Below are 25,235 nucleotides of genomic sequence, written 5' to 3'. Positions count from 1 at the left end.
TTGCTGAAATGTTTTGATGTGTCTTTTTGGTCTAAAATATATTGTAGAATCATCGATGTGTGGCATCGAAATCTCTACAGTTTTCAATCTGTCCTTTGAAGAATATTTCCCTACACTTTGTCTCCAGTCCCTACCTCCTTTCATGGCCCCTTTTCTACTACAAATACTCTAATATACTCTACATTCCATAGGTGCCAGATGCTTTCTTTTTTGCCTCAGTTGGGCACTCTCTGCTCTGGCCTGCCTGCAGTGCCTTCTGAGCCACTTTCTTACTAGTGAACTCCTACCCATCCTTCAAGCTGCAGCTCAACACCACTTTCTTAATAAGGCTTTCCCTGGACCTGCTGCCCTCACCTCTGTCATTTCCACTTCTGCTATGGACAAATCGATCGCTCATCTCTGCTTGTTGGCGTCACTCCTTCCTCCCCATCTGTCCAGAATGGTGCTCACATAATGGAAATCTTTTACTTTTCACGACAGAGTTGACAATTTAAAGATTCTGTATCATTTGTGTTCTATTTTCAGGCTAGGTATTGCTTTGTACTCATTTTGCCACTCTTGTAGCTTTCTGCAAACATGAATGCCTCTTTTTCCAGTGACAAGCAGTTTTTAAGTTTTCAAGTGTGAAAGAAATAGCATGAGTGTGAGTGTGTGTGTGTGTGGGGGGGGTGGTCAATCCATGTGTATGCCAGCACCTTGGCGGGTTCTCCAAAATGTTTTCAAATTGTCAATTCCAGATAAGATTTTCAAGTTTCAGAAAATTCGTATCTAACTTTGGAACAATGTAAGGGTTGTGTTAGAACTTTGAAAAACACCAGAGTCACCACTATCTAAGCTCTCTGTGCAGTATCTGTTATTGTTTTCAATTCTGACAGACTTGGCACTCGAGGGTTCCACAGTCTCTGGTGACACAATGTGGAAAGAAGTTAGAGACACAAAGTAACCCGGCACACACAGAAAAGTGAGCAGGGTCTCTCTGTTCCCCTGGCTGCATCTATCCACCCCACCTCCCCACCCCCAGTCATCAAACTATTATCTGGCATTATTAACCTAAGTTCAAGTGAACATTGTATTCTCTAATTAAAATCATTGTGTTTGTGAAATGAATGTATCATTAGCAAGGCCTTTGGAAACTTTCATTTAAATTTCATTACCAAGGGTTCTAAAATTGATCTCTGATCTTTAGATTATCAACACACCTTTATCTTCTGAAGTTGTGAGAGGAATTTAATAATCTTGTTTTCTTTTTAGAATAAGAAGAGATAGATGGGTGAAAGGATATCTGAGTAACGATTTTCTGGGGGGGGGATATTTTAAACATAAGTGATACTAGTTATTAAAATATAAATTACAAAATTTTGTGACTGAAATAGATCACAATAGGTTGTTCAGCAATGGGATTGGAAATAACAGAAACCATTGATGACCATGGTGTAAAATAAGTGAGAAAGTACAAGGACATTATTATTTAGCCTTTGGATTTGGAAAGTTAAAGCATAAGAATATTCCAATATTATCAGATTATCAGTGGTTGAAAGTTGAATGGGGGAGCTGTGAATTGTGCATTGTTTCCCTCACAGAACCCAGAGATCCTAATGTGAGACGATAAGGGAGGGGAATATGTGTCATTGAGAAATTTCGGTTTGATTTGTATGACTTTAAGGCTGGGGCTGGACTTCTTCACTTTCCTAGGGTGATAAAGGTTACTTCCCTGTTTAAAACCCAAAGTATGATCCATGTGCACTGAGAATCACGGTACCAGATCTATTTAAAAGACCTGATGCCATTTGGTGTAGAAATGCAGGGTGTTGAACAACGAGAACACATGGACACAGGGAGGGGAGCATCACACACTGCGGTCTGTTGGGGAGATATAGGGGAGGGACAGCGGGGGGTGGGGAGTTGGGGAGAGATAGGATGGGGAGAAATGCCAGATATAGGTGAAGGGGAGGAAGGCAGCACATCACACTGCCATGTGTGTACCTATGCAACAATGTTGCATGTTCTTCACATGTACCCCAAAACCTAAAATGCAATTTAAAAATTAAAAATAATAATAATAAAAAAAGGAAATGCAGAGACTGTGATCCAGGCTGTGTATTAGTGTCTGTCTGAACCACAAAGAACTCATGGAGAGTTAGGATCACATAGAACACAGTAAAGGAATAACGATAACGATTATTTCAATTACACAAACACGATTGACTTTTAAAAGAAAGGCTGCTCTTTTTCAATGGCACACGTCTCTCGCATTTCAGCTCCTTTTGCACAAGCATCGCCATGTGACACTCTGATTTCTTCGGTGAATTAAGCGACAGAGCTTGGACAGCAGACAATAACACAGCCACTTTTCGTGGAACACAAAAGAGGTGCATTTTTCTCCGCACCGCGGTCTCACACAACTTCAGTGTTTCCCGCCCCGCGGGCGACGCCCCCACTCGCACCCCGTCTCCTTCCCAGCAGCTCGGGGTGCGGGGCCAGCTGCGCGCCACCCCGCTGCGCTGCAGCGCCGCTGCCGCCGGCACTAGGACCCGGGGACGTCCCCGCGCGGGGCGCGCGGAAAGGCGGCCAGACTCCTCCTTATCTCCAGTGTCAAACTTGACATCAGCCCGCGAGCGGGGCCCGGCAAGTTCTGCAGCATCGGAGCGCTCCCGCTCACATCAGTGGCATGCTTCGTGGAGACATGCTCCTCTCACTGCCCTCTGCAGCAGCAGCATGGATTGTCACCTCTCCATCCTCCTCCTGCTCAGCTGCTCTGCGCTCGGCTGCCTCGGGGAAGTGAGCCCGCAGCCCCCCAACGAAGGTAAGCCCGGTCCCCGCGTGCGCGGCCGGCCGCGCTCACGCCTTCCCCGCGCGTTCTCACCGAGCCCGGCGCGTCGGGAAGGTGCCTCCAGCAGAACACTTTGCGCTGACAGGGAACGCACGATGTGCCTTTTTTTTTTTTTTTTTTTTTTTTTTTTCAGCTGTCTTTTCTAAAACACTTCGGGAGATAATTTTAGATGGTCTAAACCTTCAGAATGTGTTTTTGATCTGATACCAATTCGAGCAATTACCTTGTTGGTCAATTTGACCAGAAAGAAAGAAAGAAAATCCTCCAGCGTTGCAACCCAGTTATGTTAATTGCCAAATGGCCAAGGCAGTATTTTATTTTCTAATTATGACCATGAGGTACTCCGAGAAGTTTGGAAGAAAACCCAGCCTCCTTCTCTAGACTCTGTAGTGTGTTTAAAGGTAATGACAGGTGGTTCCTACTTGGGATCGTGGCATTTATTAATGGACTAGAGGGATATGAGACTGTCGAAGCGGAGGTGCGTATGTGTTTGTGGAGCAAGGGCTGTGCTGAACTTAGGTGCATCCCGCCAGGCAATGCTCTCCTCTATGGTACAGGTTCTAACGAGCAGCATATGCCACTTTAACATAAGTAATATCTACAGGAATTACAATAAGCTTACGTTGGATTCTCTTTGTTTAAACGCTTATATACAAATAGGAGAATGTATTTAATGAATAGTGAATAGCTCCTCGGAAGATATAGTAAATAACTGAATAGTAGATTAAGAGAGAATGTTCCTATGCAGCAAATGCCATTTCCTTGATGTCTGGTTATTTATTATCCTTGTAATGGGCATTCATTTCTTTTCAATGGGTTAAAGTGCAAACCTAATGTTAAGGACACCAGTGTGCGCTATAAGATCGTCTACTTAATACACACACTGTCTTTCTCCTGCATACCTTTTGTGATCTATTCCTAATGACTTGTGAATACAGTCACTAACTCTTAAAACAAACTTCTCTAAATAATTGATTAGTTGAAAGCCACACTTACAACACTAATTTCCTCTTAGTGATTTTGAACTTACAACATTTAGCAATTTATTTTGCGAGTTAACAATACTGAGCAACTGATGTGTAAACATCATGTTATATACATCACTCCTTAGAAAATATATTATCAAGCTGTATATTATAGAGTGTACCTTATTTTGAAAAACAGAAGTAAAAACAAAATATTTAGAAACTTTTTCATTAAATGTAAAAACTGCCTGATATTCAATGACCTACTTTCACTGCTAATAGAGCAGTAATTTATCTCCTTCCTTACGACTGCCTTTATCAATTTGGCAGATTTCATTAAATTTTCTGCATCTTTTTTTTTTTTTTTTTTTTTACTGAGGAAATAAAAATTCTAAAATATAAAGATCAAGAAAATTATCTTACCCACAAATGACTTTTTCTTTTAAAAACAAAATTAAAACATTTATTTGAAAGTAAGGGTCAACATTCTTCTGAATGAAAGGTAAGAGTAGTCATTTGTACAATGGGTAACGTATAATAGGTAACATCAATAAATTAAAATTAATGTTTTAATTTTTTTTGTTTTTTGTAGATGTTAAAATATTAACAATAACTAGAAAAATTGCATTACAATTCCCTCATTGCCATAATGAATTATATTTTCCAGATAGGATGTATATGAACTCAGATAGAACGTTTATGAACTATATAGATAATGGGTATTACTGAATTAATTATGCACAAGGATGTAGCTGATAGTATTTTTGTGGAAAACATAACCTTTAAGTAAACTACAAGAGAAAAAAAAACAGACATCAAAGTATTGCACACTTACATGAAATTAATGAGTATTAATTTAATGAAGCAGAGTTAATCAAATGCAAATTGCTTATAAGCCTCACCTCATGTGTGTTTGAGGACATGATGTACATAATTATACAGACAGGTATATTAACAATATGTGTATAGAAAAGTAAATGTTTCAGAAAGCTGACATAATTACATTTAATTTGCTTGGATAAAAGTTTATCTATTCATCATTCATGGGATTATTCTTTCCAGATTGTGACCTATGAGTAGTGTCTCTTTTCCTTACTGTGATTGTGAAGGGAAGCTTTAAAACAAATTTAAGATGATTTAACTTAGGTAATACTTGGGTGAGATTTTAAATATTAATCCATAGCTTGGCTCATAGTGGTGCTGAATAACATAAAAAGTGAAAATGCCAAGTGTACGCCAAGATTTCCAGGCAAATTTTCTAAGTGTAATTTCAATAGAAAGCAATTCTTATGAAAACTTATATATGGGAGGAGTGATGATTTAAAAATAATATTAATGTCATTTTCTGATATAATTTTTGAAATTTGAAATATGAAATATGAGACTGTATTTAAAATAATATGCTTGAAACATTTCAGCACTATAAAAAATGTACTAGAAATTTACTGGAGCATATTTACTGGAATATATTCTTCAATCTATTATGAACTTAGGCCTGAGAGAACCAAATGAGAACAAAACCAGGCCATTGACTTAATTGCTAGGATATTTGCAGTTGTGTGATTTCTTTTTCAATCTGAGATTTGCCCATTAACTATCAATATTGAAATGCCATGGCTCCCTGGTAAGAAAAATAACTTAGAAAATGTTTAATCTGAATTTTCCTTTTACTAATATATTTACAAATATCTTTCTTATGTGCTTTCAAGAAAATGACTCCAGGTGTTAATAGAGACTCATCAATGAAAATAAATATTCATAATTCCAATGAGCACTTGACTCGGTAGTTAGCCTATATACTTAAACATATATACTGTATACGTAAACAGAACTTTATTAAAACTTTATTAAATTCTTATCAGGTATGTCTGTGAACATGGCTTAAAAAAAGACTTTTAATGGGAAATCAGTTATTTTTTATGGCAAAATACGATTGCTACAGTATGTATTATTTTAAAAGTTTATATACTTACTCGCTGTTTCCATACCAGATGGATTATCATTGGTAAAGAGAAATAACATTGGGGCAAAGTTAAAACTGAATATGAAATAAAATTATCAACTGTGGTTTGTTCAACCCTTTTAGAATTGGTTAATTTCATTAAACACTTTTATATATTGATGGCAGTTTGGGGTACAAAGCACTATTAATTCATCAGTACATAATGCAGGAATCATTTTTTCTATCCAAAAGAGTTTATAAATTGCATTAACATTTATCCAGAAAGTTATTTGTATTGAAAATCATAGTATAAAAAATAAAACCGAATAAAATTAAATATTTATATTTATATACTATTTTTTAAAGACTTTTTTTGAATGGCTGGGACACTAAGAAATGTATTTCTCTAAACATAAATATTCTAAATACTAGAGAAGACTATGTGATTGTTTAAAGCTTAAAAGTAAAACTTGCATATGAATGTTATAATTCTCCCCTTGAGTATTAGGCAAATCTTGGGAAAAATAAATAAATAAATATTTCCCATTTTTAAAAATTATATATAAAAAAGTGTTTATATATGAAAAGTAAATTGGTATCACTTTTCATATATAAACACTTTTCCTCAAATAAGAACACACAGTGATTGAAACATTAATAGAGAACTTAGCTATCATATCATCTTTATAAGTTTTCTTGGTTTGGAAGAGGGTTTACATTTGCTTTTAATAGCATTTCATCATGCTAGACTAAATAATTGAATGCATTATACATTTTTGTAATTTAATAGGCTCTCCTAATAGCTAGCCCCTGCATCCCCCCCACCCCCACTCCACGGTTAACTGTGCTATTTGCCTGAAGGTAGAAGAAACTTTAATTTCACTATTTTATAACCCACAACAGTTAACACTTGACCTAGGTCATTAACAGGATTATCAGCAAATTTGTTTAAGCTTTTACTGACAATCTGAATTGCTACGATAATATTTTGAATGTCCCAGAAAGAAACTTCTTGTAATCTCTCAAAATCTATCACAAAATTAATTCATTCTGAATGTATATCTTTGTAAAGACTAGTATTGATAATAATAATTTGAGTGGGGAAAGTATTCACTCAGGTACCTTAGTCTCCTTATTTTTATGTTTCATAATCACACTACTCCAGTCCTTGTCATAAATGAGCAACTTAGTATCTTTTAGTATCTTTTAGATACTAAATCTTCTAGCAACAGCAATAGATTTATGAATACAAAACAGTTTCATTGTAACTATCAATATTTTTAATTTTATATTTTTTATCATTGTCACTGTAGTTATAGGGTTTTTTTGTTTGTTTTTGTTTGTTTGTTTTGCCTATTTTAAGGTTAAAAGTTAGTCGGAAATACTTCTAACTCAGAAGTGACTGGACCTATAAAGGGGAAACTACATGTAATAAAACACCATTGCCACGTGTTATATCATGGTTGTATTTTATATAAAGTTGTCTTTTCCCTGAAACACTAGAAATTGAGAGCTATAATGAAAAACATTTTAATATAAATTTTAAAACAAAATATTGTACAGAATCAGGTATTAGATTTTTTTTTAACATTTTTTAGTAGGTTTAGAAAGTTTTATGTAAAGTTTTTTATTTCTTGAATTTCATTATGGCTTGCTCCTTGGTCACATAAACAACTTAGTAATTTCACGTTTTCTTAGTAAGTTCATTATTAAATAAATAATTTAGTAACACTCTTTGTGTATTGTCTACATTTTAACATTCAAATTTTGGTGTTTTCTTGAAGGGTTCAATCATTTTAATATTTTTCCACAACAACTTTCTTTATAATGTTAAAAAAAACTTAATTGAAAATTTTCTGAAATAAAATATAAGCAGTTTTTAAATATCAACTAGTTACTTTTGGAAAGGATTTTTAAAGGTAAAATATATTTACACAGTATATTTGATTTACTATATGTGAAAACAGAAAGAAGTGTTCTTGAGAGTTACGTTTTCCAAGTCATAAGGTCTTCAAGAAAATATTAATAAAACTTTCCTCAAGTCATCAAAATTTGATAAGGTTTTATAGACATTTACTAAGAAATCTGTGTTGTGGGCTACTTTTGATTTGAGTCATTTTTCCAATGATTTTGTATGGCAAAAATAATAGATATAAGGGGAAACGTATTTTTTGGAAGAACATTAAGTTTTACAAGCACTTTTCTGTCAAGATCCTCTACTTTATCTTTTAACATGCACATTAAAAAAATATTTAATAAACCTTGTTTCTTTAATTCCTAATTGAGAGATTTAGAAGACCAGATGCAGGTGTCCCCCTTTTGGGTTCTGTTTCCAGAGATCTGGATTTTATCATCAGGGAGGGTCAATAAAAGGCTTTTACCAAGTACACAAGTAGCTTTCCACAGATTTTTTAAGCACAGGGTTAACCAGCAGTGTGAAATGTTAATTATATTATTCATCCAGGTATACAGAAAACCAGCATTAGAAATTTACTTCTCAGTAATCGAAAATCTTAGCTAGCTCTTCTGCAGCAACTTTAGAAATATTGAGAAAATAATACTGTGACATTTATAAAATGCAAAGTCTTCCAAGTCACCAGTCAATCCACCTAGGAAGACATCCCTCATTGTGTCCTGGGTGTGGATACATGTGCCCCACTTGATTTCTTTAAGTCTGTTCCCAGCTGGCTGGTATCAGGTAGTTCTTGGAACCTGGCAGGAGGTTTTCTCCAGGAAAATCTGAAAGTCAGCAAGTTTTAGTTTGCCTCCTACCAACTTCCTTTGGGGGAAAAAATAAAAAGGAGGGAGTGTGGTCGATTACAAAGAAAAAAAGTTTTTGCAAGTTAAAAGAAAATTAAAAAGTTTAGTTTTAAAGCCAATGTTAATATATAAATCATTTGCTTAAGAGAAAGACGTTTATCACATAAAACATCTGGTTAATCATTTTTTATTAAATCTCTAAAAACCCCCTACACTTAAAATGGGGTTGGGGTAGGGGGCTGCATTTCTTTGTTTCTCTTCTCAAGTTTACACCTTTTTGATTTTTTCCAAGAAAATATTTTATCCAGGAAAGTTTTAAAAGTGTCAGCCAAAAGGTGCTAAAATGCTTCCCGCTTTGAATGTGGGGATGAATGCATGTGGAGGGGTGGATGGAATCAACACCAGTTCAGCAAATAAAGCCTTAAACTTGGAGTGTCGTTATTAAACTGGGAGCCCTGAGTGTGGACACCCCCCAGCCCTGCATTTTCTAAACCGTGTCCCGCTGTTCCAGTCAAAGCAAAGGGTGAAAATCCACATGATCCAAACCAAAACGGTGAAGTGAGAGTAATAGGTGAGGAAGGAGGAGGAAAGCAAGTGGCAGCACTGTACAAATTGTTGTGAATAATCCTCGCCAGGGACAGGAGTGGCCACAGGAGGCGAGAACTGCGAAGGAAACTTCGCCTTACACCTCCCACACTTGATAATGCAATCTTCATTAAATTACAGAAGTGTGTCCCGAGGGGTTTTAGCACAAAGCAGAGCTTTACGGGTACAGACAGTAGGGAGATGAGCAAGTGCTCCTTGCTGCCACCACACCCACCATCAGGGTGTCTTAACCACAAACGGTTCTCCGCTAGGTCCAGGCTCATTGCTGCAAAGGGAAAACGGTGTCCCCCAACAGTTCACTACTTGCCCACTCTGCATCAAATTAGGAATGAGACCATTAAAAACCATCTCCGGGTGCGCGTAACGCAGTCCCAGCCCGCTGGAGGCCGGTGGGTTTCTTTGTGCGCAAGTCTCTCCGCGCCTGGCTGCCAAAGCCAGTCCCCGGAGCGCGACCAGGGAGCCACGGCCTCCGCCCCGGGGTAGGGTGGGTGAGCGGGCGTAGTCCGACGCTCTTCTGCTCTGGGGTTTCTGCCTCCGGGCGGACGGTGCTGGGCACTCACTGTGACACAGGCTGGAGCGAGCGGAGCGCAAGGGGCAAAGTGACGCGAACACGAGCGCGAGGAGGAGACTGGAGCGCGCGGGAGGCGAACGTGCGCCCTCTGCCTGCTGCCGCGGATGTGCTGGCACTGGGAGAGCACAGCGTCCTCCTTGCCACCTGGACCCTCCTTCCCTGGGTGTCAGACCCTCCCAGAGAGTCCGTGCGCCTCGGACGGGCCTGGCAGGTCCTGACCTGTGCACTAGCCTTTGATTCGGCGTCTCCGGTCGCCCCGTTGCCTTTCACGTTGCTGTCAGCTTGCCTTTTCAGTGTGATGTCTGGAAGTGACGCGTCTCCTTTCCATCCATTTTCCTGGGTTCACCAGGCGACAGGCGGAGGAAGGAAATATTCTGCAAGGTTCGCTGCAGGGTTGAGAAACCACCTCTTACTGGGTTCGCTTGGGTAGGACTCACAGCAGTTGCCTCAGACGTCCTGTTTTCCAGGTTGCTGATGCCTAGCCCCATCCCTTTACCATTTCTTTACCGTTTGGACATTCTACTCTTTGGATGTCGCTAGACTAAAATAAGAACTTTTTTTTTTTAAGGATTTTCTTTAAAACTACCTGCTAATGCCACCTGTTAGACCTGGTAATTGCTGCGGGGATGTTCCATAAACTTTTTCCCTGGGCACATCCAAAAGTTGTCTGTGTTCTCCCAAAGCTGGTACTTGACTGACACCGTTTTATTAAAACAGGATTTTTCCTCTTCCTATTTTGGGAGTAAACATGGAATGGGCCAGAGAGGGTTTTTGGGAGCTGTGCTACCGAGATAGGTTGGCGGTTGGGTGATCCTGATTTTTCTGTGACTGTGTTAGAACTTCAGTGTTTTTCATAAAAGATGGTATTGTTAAATCCTGTAGATTTCAAGACTAAATATATCCTCAGTGCCATGTTCAACACTGGGAAAATAATTGTTCAGTGTTCCGCTGGCAAATAGATTTTTCCCTTACATTATCATTCACGACTTACTGAACCTCATTTCATCATTAAAGCAGCCCTAAAATAGGTAACATGACATTTCCCATTGTTACAACCAAAGAAACTGAGAAAATGGATAACAATAAATTAGTAACTAAGCCAGGCCCTCTCTCTTGTCTTTGCCTTTTGATTTTAACCTCATATGTATTCTCCTAGCCCCAAACGCCTGTGAACTAGGGAGGTATCCTTGTATTCAGGAAAAGCACCATGTCCTCAAACTTAATGCTAGTGACTGTACTAATTTGTCTTCTGGCTTTGCAAGGATAATTTAGAAACACTCTGAAATTTGGAGTGAGAAATTGAAGGAAACCATATAAATGAGAGGACTTTGGAGCTGCAAAGTGGTTACACTCATAAGTTACCATTATCTGCATGGGTGGGGGACCCACAAAGAAACTAAGTTAAAGGAATTTGATGTGGACAAAAGAGTCGATTAAAATATCTGTCACAACTTTTCTTCACACGTTCTTACCTCTGTGCTCTTTTTCTGAAACTCAAACACTCCTTTCCTCATCCTGAAGGAAGATTTTGTCAGGAATTCCAATACATACAGATAGTGAGGAAATTGTCAATATAACCAGAGTGTGATTATTTAGGGTTATGTGTAACAAAAATGAAGTGTGAATTAACAATTGGAATTGACTTAAAGGTCAGTAATACAAACATGTTCCCAAAAGTAGACTTTAGTCTCTGTGGAAATTTCCACCCATTTAAAATATAATTTTTAAATTACTTCAGATGAGAAAATAAATTTTAGTGATTTAGCTCTTCTTTCATAAAAACACTTGTATTCTATTTAACTGCAGGGATTGAGAAAAGGTAGCTAAAACAGGCTTTTGAAAGGTAGCAAATTAAGTTGAGGGCAATTATATTTTTCATGTGGGTATTTCAGCACATATGTTTTGCATTAATTGCTGCAATAAATTCTGTTAACCTGGCAAAGAGCAAAAATAGCATATTGATGACATCAGGCTTCCAGAGAAGAAAGCAGCTTTTAGTATCTTGCTTTCTTCACTGAAACATTAAAAAAAAAAAAAAAAAAAAAAGTAATGTGTTAGCTGTTATGCTCCCAAAGAGTTAGCCAGCCTTTCAGACTACTGGCACATTTTCCATGAACAAAACTGAGGATTTGGCAACAAACTTTCTTTCCCCCTTACTTCTAAAGAATTCATGTCAATTACTCATTTCCTTATTATTTGATTTTTTATATTTATATTTGTTACTCATTTTCCTATTATTTGATTTTTTTATATTTCTATTTGGGTGTTCAGAACTCTCTCAAATCAAGACAAATGTAAACTGACTTTAAAGACCCCAGACTGAGCTGTCTACCCCTTTATAAGACAAAAATCTTGACTGATTACATAGAAGACTTCAAAATAGACTGGAGCAAACAGAGAATTGTGGATTAATTTTATTACTGAGAAGCCAATTTAGTCAATATTAAAACTGTTTCTTCTTGACTTTTTAATATATTCATTATAAGAAGGTTAATTTATGTTTTTTCCAATTAATAGTCAAGGAAAAGAGATAAATAAGCTCTACAGGTCCAGTAAGTGTAAACCACCTTATATAAGGCTTTAAAATTTTACTTTTTGCCTGTGATAAAGTTGATTGATTTCCAATCAACAGGAATTTGTAATATTTCCTATCTGCTTCAGATTGACTAAGGGAGTCACAGAGCAGCTTGTTAGTAGTTAACGTATATTTATTTCCTGATTTTTCAAACCCAATGTAGCAATTAATAGAAGTGTATAGATTTTAAAGGGATATATTCTTTCATTACATATGATGGCAGTCTTCACACTGAGGGAAAGTCTGGGAAGCTAATTTGCAATGTCTTCCATGTGGATTATCTAACTAATCCTCTGGGTAAGCAAAACACCACTCACAGGAAAAACCTATTTGCAGCACCGTGTGTTATGTTTTATCACCAACAGTATTGTCCTCTTACCAAACCGAGCTATTCCCACCCACTATGGCACTCACTATGGCATAAAATTATATTTTATTTTTTGAATTACAAATAGGTGATGAGAAAACAAAAACAAAAACAACTATGGGTTTATTTGTCACTATCTATCTTGTTTATTTTTCCCAACTGTTCTCTTATCATCTCTTATATTCAAAGGTGGCAAAAAGACTAGAGCTGTATACAAATTGTGATCTTTTCTCCCTTGAATAAGTCACAGCTGATCATGGTAGATTTTGCATTTTTATAGAATAAAAGAACTCACATCATCATAAAAAACTAGAACTGGAATTAAATTAGATTGTTACTCATTTATGAAATCAGGAAATGCCACCAAATCTAGTTATTGCCAAATATTGGAAATATGTTCAAAGAGGCAGTATAAAAGGACATAGTAATTTTCTCTGGGTTTACTTTTACTATCTGGTTTACTATAGATAAGCTAATACTCATTTACATTAGATAACTAAAAAGATAAACTTAGGGATTTTATTATAGTGTTCTTGACACTTCTGATCTAAATTATGGTTTGATTGTCCTTGTTCTCTGATAGAGAAATTTTCACATATAATTATATGTATTTCATCTGACTAAGCCAGTTAGATTAATCTATGCTTAACAATGGTGGTTCTTCTACCTTTTCAGCTACAAGTGCTTTTCCTTGACATTTGTACACTGCATAAAGAAATTTTTTTTTTTTACCTTTGAAAATGATGTCCAAAATCATACTAAATGTTTTAATATAAAAAAATATAAAATGAGAGGAAGAAAAATAAAAAATATAAAATTAGTAATATTCCTTTAAATTTTCCTTTCCAAAGGTTATCCTTTGAAAATTAACTAAGAATATTTTGTCTTATGTTTGGCCAGCTTTCTAGTAGGTGTATTACCCTAACCCTATTAGAGAAACTTTGGAACGCTAAATGTAAGGACAAAAGTATAAGTTTAAGATTCATTAAAATGAGTCAAGAAGAGAGTTGATATATAACTAATTGCCTATTACAAAATAATAACTTATCTTTCATGTTATAATAATTTATAGTTGGCCAGGAGCAATGGGTCATGCCTGTAATCCCAGCACATGCCTGTAATCCCTGGAGGCTGAGGCAGGCAGATCGCCTGAAGAGTTCAGGAGTTCCAGACCAGCCTGGCCAACGTGGTGAAACCCCATCTCTACCAAAAATGCAAAATTTGGCTGGGTGTGGTGGTGGGCGCCTGTAATATCAGCTGCTTGGGTGGCTGAGGCAGGAGAATTGCTTGAACCTGGGAGGCGGAGGTTGCAGTGAGCCGAGATCAGGCCACTGCACTCCAGCCTGGGCAACAGAGCGAGACTCCATCTCAAAAATAATAATAACTATCATTATTATTTTTATTTATTGTTTGTATTTGTTTATTTACCAAACAGTGCTTACCTGAGAATTAGTTACCTACTGGATTTTGAAAAAAATATACATCCTTGGGACTGGAATTCTCTGTGCCCTTGAAGATGTCAAATTCAGTGGGATAGATGAATCTAAAACAAATACTTATATAAAAAATGTTATAACATAGATACAAAAATTATGATATGAATCTATAGTGGAGGAGGCAATTTAAGTCCCAGAACACAGTGCCTGAGAGACAGGGAGGATTTTTTTAAGGTAAAGGACAATAACAAATTCCTAAAAACAAGGAGTAGGAGATTAAATGATTTGCCTAGGTTCATGTGGTGGGAATAATTTTAATCTAGATTTATTTTTAACTGCATGTAACTTTATAAATAATTTAAATGAATATATGATAAGTCACTGCATGTAACTTTATAAATAATTTAAATGAATATATAATAAGTCACATTTTTAAGCATGTTTGAATTAACTAAATATTCAGAAATAGTTCTTCTTATTAAGCACATACCTAACTAATGTAAATTCTGTGAGTGCATGTGAGTTTATTGAAAACACATGTGAGTGAATATTAACATAGAACCATCAACAAATAGAAACTTCTGTAGGTGCTATTTCTATTATGACTACACTACCCAGAAATACCTCACTGAATTCTATTTGCATTTTACCATCTCTTTCATCAATACATTAAAAGTTTTCTGACTATTCCAGTGCTGAGTTCCATGCTTTCCATTGACACCATGCTCCTAAGATGCAAAGGCAAAAACTAGTGTTTTGAAATAAAGTGATGAGAATGTGGTACCCTATTCGATCCTTGTGGACCATTATAAAGACGCATAAACAAACCTTGAAGAGTTTGTTGATGCATGTGTGTCTATGTTTGTAGATGTCAGTCAAACTCGTATTTTCATGATCAAAATAAATGGTACATATGAGATTTTAGGCAATCCAGATGTTCTGCAGAATATGATGAAGTCAAAGCTTTATTCTGACTTTAGTTTTCCAGAAATTTATTTAATAAGGAAATTAATTTATTCTACAGTGGGATTCTTTTGAAACAACTATGTGTGTATGTATATGCGTTTGTGTGTTTGGGGATATCAAAATGTTTTTAAATTGAAACTTACTTTTAATTTACCACTACATTTTTTGTTTCCTATGCTAGAATTTTGAATCTTACATCCAAGGGACACTTTTGTTTCAAAAGGAAATACTAGGAACACTTTTATTTCTAAAGGAAATACTATATTACAGTTATTCTGTAGGCCAATTTTCTTCTTCTATTCTATTTTCACAGCCAACAGTCAAACTCTGGCTGAACAGATAGCCTGTGGTATCTGAATTGCAATAATCTAAATTTTATGATAATATGATTTTTAAAATACCAAGAGAGACTGATTTTATGAAGCAAAGGCAAAATACATATGCGATAAACTGCTATTTGCCTTAATGACTATTTATATTTCATAATTGAGTAATATGTTTTCATTTTCCACTTTTTAATCTTTCAAAAAGGTCTCTCTGAATTAGACATAAACAAGTAATTCTGTTACCTCTGGAACACTTTAAAAAGCAAAACTGTGAAAAATAAAATGCTGTTTACATAATAATGTCCTAGTTTTATAAACTTTTACATTTTGGGAGACACATTTTACTTGTCTGACTGATTTATAATACCAGTTAACAATGCACAGAAAAAAAGATCTGTGTTTTAAGTCAGGTTGTTAGTGGGCTAAAAATTCACTGACAGTAGAACATCACAGCTCATTTATGTGGAAGGATTTACTTTGTTATAAGAACACATTTTGTGCTGATATCTTGATAGCTGTTTGTTCCATAATAGTTTTGATATCAGTATGGCCTTTATATTTCTCTGATAAAAAGAGAAAAAAAGAAAATCTTAACACTTTATAAACAGCATAGAATTGACATTTACTAAAGTATCCAGGTTTCTAGTAGAATTTCATTTTATGTTATCTTTAAATCAAAAAACACAGAGTCATCTTACTGTAAGACTCTGTATTGATTCCAAGGATTTCCCTCTACTGTTGGCAAAGATTGAGATGAGACAGTTAATTACAATTTCTTCTATAATTAAGATATTTATAGAAATAAATCCAAAATTATTTCCCAGGAGAAAAAGCTAATGAGAAAGAATAAGTTAAGGGCAGAAATCCTCTTATATCACATAAATAGGCTCTTAAAATATCACCTGACAAAAGGTGTTTCATAGCATTGTTTAATATGGCAGCATTTCAAAATTATTACATGAAACTTTTAGCTGTTCATTTGATAAAAATAGCATAAATTAACATTTCTGTGACACAAAATGCTGTTAAATTTAACATAGTTTACAAGAACTTTTATCTGCACACAACTGATGGATAATAGTTGACTTCACCTATAGTTCAATGGTTTTATAATTTTTTTAATCTGTGAAATAAAATGCTAATTAGATCTATTAAAATATTTTAATTATGCTTGTGTAGAAAGAAAATAAATACAAACAGGAAGTCCACAGGAACAATTAAGAATATGCAAACACAGTAGATAAAATTATGTTGCAAAACATAAGTACATGAAAAAAACTATCTTCTCTAAACTTCTCAATGTTGTGCCCTGGTGCATACAGTAAAACAGAAAAGCTGAGGTTTGAATTCCTGTCAGAAAATATATGTCGATTTTTTAATTCTGTATTATGTTTGCCTGGAGAACTATACAGAGCATTATAACACTGAGAACAAAATTTATTTCTTTCTCTATCATTTTCTTCTATTTGTGACATTTAAATATATTTAGAAGCAGATTAAAGAGCTCTGTGTGGTCCTGTAAACTAGAGCAAAGTTATTCTGCTTCTTATAACAGAAAGTGATGAAAATGATAAAGACAAGTGTATGTGAAATGAGGCTGAGACAATTTCAGTGATGGTTAGCATAGAAAGAAAATGTCATTACTCTTTAGTAAAAGCAAGATGTAATCAAAGGATTGGCTTATTTTCTATTGTAGTGGTTTTATAGTTATTTGTACTTGGCTATAAAAGTCCCTTATAACTGAAAGTTTTATAAGAAAACGTGCATTATCATATGAGTTCGAAATTCTTTAGCCATTAAAGCCTACTGTTCACCTTGAAATGATTGTTTAATAATTATTTATAACTCAGTTCCATAAAATGCAACTATAGCGTTACCACAAAGCCTATGATTGTATTATTAGGTAATTGGAAAGATGTGCTTCAATAAAAAACTGTGGCATTTAACTTTAGAAATCCTTTTAGCACTGTCTGCATGTTTGTAGCACTTAAAACTCTTTCAAGGTATGAATATTAGTTTCACTCTCAGTCTTTCTAAGCGGACAAGTAGCCACTATGAATCAGAATTCAGAGATGTCCTTTACAAATCTTTATGTGTTAGTAATTCTTTAAAAATCAAAACTCCAGAAACATATATGACATTTTTAATGGCCCTCACTTAATGGAGAACATTTGTTTCAAACTTTTATATTACTAACTGAGAACTTTTTAAAAATCTCATTTGTTTCTTTTACTAAGAAGAAAAGATGATGTAAATTCTTGGAATAGACAACTCTTTGTGACACTACCAATACTACTAAGTTTACTAACAGTGGACTTTTGACTGAATCTCTCCATTGTGATGGAGGATAGGAAAGGAAGAGAGCATGACTCTGGGGAATCTTAATCCCAAAATCCAACAGAGGTGAAAATGTAACAGTAGACATCAGTGGCAAAAACGACATCCAGACTTCCTCCTTTCCATAGGTACTTAGGGCCGATTTGAGTGAATTTAGTCCATACTTTGTTTCTTTGTTTATTTATTTTGTTTTGGAGATGGAGTTTCTCTCTGTCACTCAGGCTGGAGTTCAGTGGCGCCATCTCAGCTCACTGCAACAGTTGCCTCCCGGGTTCAAGTGATTCTCCTGCCTCAGCCTCCCGAGTAGCTGAGATTACAGGCATGTGCCAGCACGATGGCTAGTATTTGTATTTTTAGTAGAGATAGGGTTTTGTCATGTTGGCCAGGCTAGTATTGAACTCCTGACCTCCAATGATCTGCCCGCCTAGGCCTCCCAAAGTGTTGAGATTACAGACGTGAGCCACTGTGGCCAGCCTTATATTTTGTTCTTACTCCTTTACTGCATTCTGCACCTTCTTATTTACATCAGAAACCACCATTCCTTCTTTCCAGATCTCATTAACTTAGTGCCCATCTGAAAGCCAAGTCAACAGTCCAAGTAAGAACTGCCTTCTCCTTCTCATGAATATAAGCCCCTTCTCCTCATACATCTCAATTTAAAAGCAATAAGAATAGAGAGAGTAAAGCATGTGAAAGAAAAACCTAGAACCATATCCATCTAGATTTAGGATGGTGATTTCCAAGTTGATTTTTGCCCAGTAAAACTCCACTTACTTAAATAGAATCATGACATTTAAAAACATTTCAAATTTAAATCACTTTCATTTAAAAAGTTAATATATGCCATATAATTATTTGAATATAAAATATTCTGAAATTAATAAAATAATGTGTTTTTTGTTACATACCAAAAATATTTGGCAATCACATCATTAGAATATGAAATCTGGTGAGGGGTAACTGACAGCTTTGATAAATAAGTGGCCTGAGGTAACCATTAAAGAATGAAGTCGTGCATATGTTCCTATCCAGCCTTAAGAAAGTGTTCCTTTTCATCAGATTTTAGAATTGTGAACTCATATTGTCCAGCAATTGAAATAAACTATCCAATTACTAGTACAAATCAAACTCAGTCTAGAGTATTATATTTGCCTGTCACAACTCATCAGCCTATCCTGTCTGTCCTGAGGAAATGATCAGGTCTACACATGTTTAGAGAAGGGAGTTCTTGCCTGTATCAGTGTGGGGTTTAAGATATGTATTGCAGGCCAGGCACAGTGGCTCACTCCTCTAATCCCAGCACTTTGGGAGGCCGAGGTGGGTGGGTCACAAGGTCAAGAGATCGAGACCATCCTGGTCAATATGGTGAAACCCTGTATCTACTAAAAATACAGAAATTAGCTGGGCATGGAGGTGCGTGCCTGTAGTCCCAGCTACTCAGGAGGCTGAGGCAGGAGAATTGCCTGAACCCAGGAGGCGTAGGTTGCAGTGAGCCGAGATTGTNAAAAAAAAAAAAAAAAAAAAAAAAAAAAAAAAAAAAAAAAAAAAAAAAAAAAAAAAAAAAAAAAAAAAAAAAGATATGTATTGCAGTGTTAGATTTGGTCAATGTATGCAGATAAATCTCTCACAGATTTACTTTGAAATTCCATTCATTTTATTTTCTTACCCCAATTATGCTGTATACTCAAACTGTTCTACAATAGATCACAAGAGACTTGAGGTTTGTATCCTGGGTGTCCCAATTAAGTAACCATTCACTTTAAAATGTTTAGAATTCTTAGACGGTGTTATTTTTATTTGGGTACAAACACAAGGCACTTTATAAATCCAAAGTATGCACTTTTAAAAAAGTGTTTTGAAGTTAACTATTCTACTCTACTAGGTCACGTATTTGGGTCTTGTAATTAAATATAATTCGGAAGCCAAAATGAAACTGTTGTTAAATAATATTAATATATTCAGTTTACAAGAATGGATTCTGTACAGCATATTATGAACTTATAAACTCATGGTGTTTTTAAATATATGTTATTTGATCATCACAGCAACATTGCAAGATACTCAGGGCAGATATAATTGCTTGATAGACAATAGAAATCGAAATCAGAAGTAATGCTGCTAATTGTGTTTTTCTCATTTATGCTAAATGGAATACACTAAAAATTTAATTTCTGAAAAAATAAAATAAATTTAATTAATCTTCAACACTTAATTGACTGTATGGTCTAACTTATTTTGGTTTACTTGTTATTCTTTGAGTAGAAACAAAATGCTGATGTGAATAGTCCAATAGTATTTTATTATTTATTATTATCAGAAGAAACTTAAGGATACGGTAGTTCATTAGTTGACAACCTACATTCCAATAAGTATTTTACTAGATGGAATCTGTGTTATAACCATATCTTCTTTTCCTCACTCTGTTTACTAATACTGAGATAAAACTAATGATTCATCTTAGCATATGAAGTAACATATAATTTTCATTTAGTAATGTGCAATTATTATCTAAACACAATGATACCTTAAGCCATTTAAACCCCTAAGGACATTGCAAATATAATCTAATAATTCATGCATACTGGCAAGGTCATTTCTACTATGTAAATCCCATATAAAGCTCAGAGAAATTAAATGATTGGTATGGCACAACCAACAACTAAACTAGGTATACCTCTTATCAGAATGAATGTTGGTAATAGCATTTAATTTGAAGGTGAGGAAGTATTTTCATAGTTTCAAAAATTTTCTCTAACGCTGATCTGAAATATAATCTATAACATTGATCAATTGGTAGAGGGTTTTTAATTATTTTTGAGACATAATTGCAATATAATTAAGCATACTGTTAATTTCCAAACTGATATCCTGGGAAATAATTCAATTATGGAAATTATACCATGTAATCCATGAAGCAGCTGTCTTCTGTTTTAATCTAAATACAATTACTTCTCATTAGGATTAATTTATTGGGAGAAAAATTCTTTAATTATTAAGAAATTATAATATAAAAGGTAAAGTTTATCTTTATCTTTCCCCAGCAAAACTTAAAGAATCTAAATTTGAGAACTGTATTTCTTTTATATAATAGTTATCAATAGCCTTGCTTATACTCACCTAATGTATTTATCATCTAAACAGGCAATCAAAATTTTAGTGCTGCTTGAAAATTTAGAAACCTATTGTCTATCAAATATGGAATTTGTTTTTTCTAACATTTTATAAGATTAAAGTTTGCTTTGCGAAAAAAAAAAAAAAACATGATTTTCAAAAGGATGGTCCTTTTCATGTATCAGGAAACGCTTTATTGACAACATGAGAACATGTTGTACAGTGTATGTTATTTGCATTATGTTTTGGTTTGTGTATATATGTAACCCCTGAAAATCATTCTCTTCTATTGTATTTATTGATTTTCATGGTCTGGTTCATGTTAATAATGCATGCTTAGTTTATGTAACCTTCCTTCACATCTTCCATTAGTCAATCATGGGATTCTTTTTTTTAATTTAGAAGAAAGATGAGGTAAAACCATAGTTTCCATTATTTAATAGGTCAGATAGACAAAGTGAACCTTTTGTTATTCATTGTATTTGAAGTGCTGTTTTATATTTTATTTTCAAACCCATTACAAATGAATATTCTGTGTGAAAAATACATAATGTTTCATTTTCTTTTAATTATATATTCAAAATGCAACCATATGCATGTCACATTTTACTTTTTGTCTACAAATACTGATTAAAAGTCATTAGAACTAGCACAAATTCTGAGTAAAATCACTTAAGCCTTTGAGTAAAAATAACTGCTTTAAATAGGTAAAACTTTACACAAGTGTTATTGTGAAACATGGTTTTACTTTGATTTCTCCTCAAATTGGTAGTTAAGCTTTTTGTTTGTTACATATAAGTAAATAATGAATACTTAAGTATTTTTAAAAAAAGACATATTGCAAAATAATATGTTGAGTATTAACCAGGGACAATATGAAAGTGCCATATTAGATATAAATAAACAGGTATATTGATTCACTGTGGCAACATATTTAAGAAATGAATTAATTGTGGAATCATATGTAAATTTATCAAATTTAATATTTTTAAAGTTATTGTAATGTGCTAGCATTCATGTTGTTTTCTATTTTGCATTTTCATTGTTTCCTCTTTAAATAATTATATCAGAAATCATCCGTATATTGAACATTAACCTATCCTTGTAAACAAATGCAAACAGTTTAAAAAGACACACAAACTTTTGGTCTCTTAACTTTCCTTGTGGTGTATCTTTTGTAATTCCCTACTTTTTATACTATTTATAGACTTATAATGAAAAGGAAATTAAGATTTTTGAGCCACATCAACAACAGGCAATGTGAACTCAACAGAAGCAAATATAAATATTTCACTTTTATTAACTGTGTTTGTGTATTTTGTTTTCTTTTAGTCAATCTACTGGATTCAAAAACAATTCAAGGGGAGCTGGGCTGGATCTCTTATCCATCGCATGGGGTGAGTTCAATAAACCGTCAAAAGGAAACATGATTTTCTCCATTACCTTTCTTAGAGAGCAGACAAATTTATTGTATTCTCTAAAGGAACTCTTGTACTTCTGGTGACAAATTATATTTATAGGAGTATTCAATGTATGGAGTAACACAGCTTGACATTTGTGTCCAATGGAGCTGCTAAGAATTTTGAAGACTGTATTCCTTCTGAATTTTATCAATTGCTTGAATGAACTGATTAAATAGTTTAATCATTATTGGCATCATGTCAATGATCTAAGAGTGACTTTCTGTGATGTGATAAGAATAGGTGAATTATTTAGACTACCTAAATTTCAGGTAATGCAGAAAGTGCGTATTTGGAGATGGTAATCTCCAAAGTCGTAACCTTAATACCAACCTTGGTAACTGCTCTTCCAAGTAGGTAGACTTTATTTGTCAACAGTATAAACCTATGTTGTCTTAATTTAAAATGCCTACAATTTGCCTAGATCAGTTTAAAACTCAGAATATTATTTAGAAAAATTTGGTGCTGTCTTTAAGTTTTAAACTTTTTACATAGCTTTGGTATTTTATCAATCCGAATACAAATTAAAGAGTGTGTAGCATTCTGGTGCTCCGAATGACTATAATAAGCCTTTTCTGAGAGAAAATTTTTCTTCTATTTTTTTCAGAAAAATGGGGGATCTTATGTTTATAAATCTCTTGTCCCTACACAATTGTGTAATAAATTCCTAAGCATACCTTTTTTGTTTCTAAGTATAGCTTGTGAAATATGCAAAGTGCTATTTTGAAATATTTGTCATAGGAACAAATTTATGTATTCCTGTCCTTCTATGATAAGCTCCTTTTCAAGAGATTGTAATGACTCCGACTTCATATTGGTGCTTAGGCTTCAGATTTTTGTGACTAAATATACACATTTTTATGATACTACCAGCTTCTTCACGAGCGGATGTTTTCCATCAGAGATACTTCATCTATCTGTCATCTTTGTATCTGCTTCTCTTCCTGACACATCTTGACTTTGACAAAATGCCAAAACCTAAAATCAAGTCTTCATTAGTTACTTTAGAGGAGAGAGTATGAAGTCAGCCAGGATTTGGTTTTCCCAGAGGTGTAAAAGGAATCAAATGATTAGGATAAAAGCACAGGCCAGGTTGTCATAAAGAATGAATCAAAACTCAAGATTGAGCTGGAAAACTCGTTGGGAACTAATCATCTAAAAGTCAAACCTCACCTTAATTTTGATTTTAAAAATTTGAATGTTTCATGACTTCTTCAGTAATATACCAGGGAACCTGCTGCTTCAGGATATAAGAAAAGCAAAAACTATAGTAACATTTTACTAATATATATGTAAATGTTTATTTTTAAAAACAACAAGAAATTATCTTAATTTCACAGCAACAGTCTGGCTTATGTTTTCCTTTAAAGAAGGTATAATGGTAACACATCTTTATGTATATATGAGAATTAGGGGAAATGAAGTCCCCCATTGTTAATCTCAAAGATAATGTGATGGAATGGAGTTGGCACTTTTACTTCCAGACCTGTGTTGGAGGTAGAGAGTGGGGTATTCTAGCACCTTGCTGGGTAAAGTGTGGCACAGGGACAAACCAGCAACATCAACATGTGGGAGATTATTAGAAATCCAGGCTACCAGACCCTGCTCCAGACATTTTGAATCAGAATGTGCATCTCAACAGTTGACTTTTTACCACATTAAATCTGAGAAACGTTCCTCTGGATAAATTATTTCTTTACATTCCCCATCTATGGTTCAATTTACTACCTCTTTGTTGCCTAGGAATCTTTTACAGCTTCCACAGTCAACAGTTTTCAATTTCTCCTTTGGTTTACTGTTGCCTTAGAGAGCTCCGCTCAGACCTGTCCTCTGTTGATCTTGCAACCGTGGTTTTCCTATTTCTGATGCATAAAGTATCCTAAAATGGTCATTCTCTTCAAGCTTATCATTACTGTTTACAGGGAGAAAAGAGAAACTTTCTAAAAAAAAAAAAAAAGAAAGAAAGAAAAAGAAGAAGATCAAATGATGTGAAGTGCTCTGTGGTGATATGTTGTGTATATTTCCTTTAAATTTCACACATATTATCCCACATATTATGTTAACCATAATATATATAAAGAAATACATAGTGCAGATTTAGAAAATGTTAGATCACCTGGGATTTTTTTGAGAAATGGATCAAATTATTGGGTGAAAATACTATATTGTAAGTTTAGGTTTTAGATTTAATAGCCTGGCATGTACAAATATGTGTGCCTTTAGATTCAATTAGTTATTTTTACTGCGTAATATTTTTCATTTTTAAATGAAAAGGATAGATTAGTTTTCTATTTTATTTTTAAAGAAAATAGATACTTATAACCATTGTGATACCCTTACTGAAAGGTTTTCCATAAAAAAAAAAAAAAAAAGACAAGTGCTGGAAATGCCTTTGAGTTTATTATTTAATTAACTCTAATAACTGGCAGTGCATCTGACTGGAGGTTAAATCAAATATGACTAAACTTAAGAGGAAAAAAATCATAACAATATTATAACATAATCACTGCAAATGCTCATTCTTGATTTAGGGTAGTGGTTCGTAACATGTTGAGTAAGAAAAGAGGCAATTTTTATTTTGCCTCTGGGGGATGTTTGGCAATGCCTGAAGTTTGTGCCTTTTGTCACAACTGGGGAAAGGAGGCACTTTGACATCTAGTCGGGGAGACAGGGGTACTGCTAAATATATTACAATCAATATGCCAGTCCCTAAAATAAAGAATGACCTGCTCTAAAATGACTGTGCCTAAGTTAAGAAACTCTGCTTAGGGAATTAGGAACTGTCTTTACTAAGATTTGGGAGACTGCCCCCTCCTTCTCTAACTTCCAATCTTATTCTCATCAGAAACTCTAAATTCCAAATCTGTTGAAATATAAATTTTAGAAATTAAATAAGTGATCCATTTCATGAAAATCATACTCAAATTTGTAAACTGAAATTATTTGGGGATGTCATGAATAGCAATTCATTTTTCAATGAAAG

General features: G+C 34.5%; 1 protein-coding gene across 1 annotated transcript in view; it reads left to right on the top strand.

Moving 5' to 3' along the window:
* Positions 1-2,585: 2,585 nt before the first annotated feature.
* Positions 2,586-25,235, top strand: part of LOC108315071 (ephrin type-A receptor 3) — a gene marked incomplete at its 3' end in the record, with an annotated part of 105,810 nt that continues 83,160 nt past the window's right edge. The window contains exons 1-2 of the mRNA XM_017544219.2: positions 2,586-2,803; positions 22,125-22,189. Coding sequence (XP_017399708.2) covers positions 2,716-2,803; positions 22,125-22,189 — 153 coding nt within the window. The remainder of the gene's footprint in view (positions 2,804-22,124; positions 22,190-25,235) is intronic.

The sequence above is a fragment of the Cebus imitator genome, unplaced genomic scaffold (assembly GCF_001604975.1).
Source record: "Cebus imitator isolate Cc_AM_T3 unplaced genomic scaffold, Cebus_imitator-1.0 Scaffold168, whole genome shotgun sequence".
In the NCBI taxonomy this organism is placed as follows: Eukaryota; Metazoa; Chordata; class Mammalia; order Primates; family Cebidae; genus Cebus; species Cebus imitator.
The sequence above is the reverse complement of the archived record's forward strand: the minus strand, read 5'-3'. Positions and strand labels throughout refer to the sequence as shown.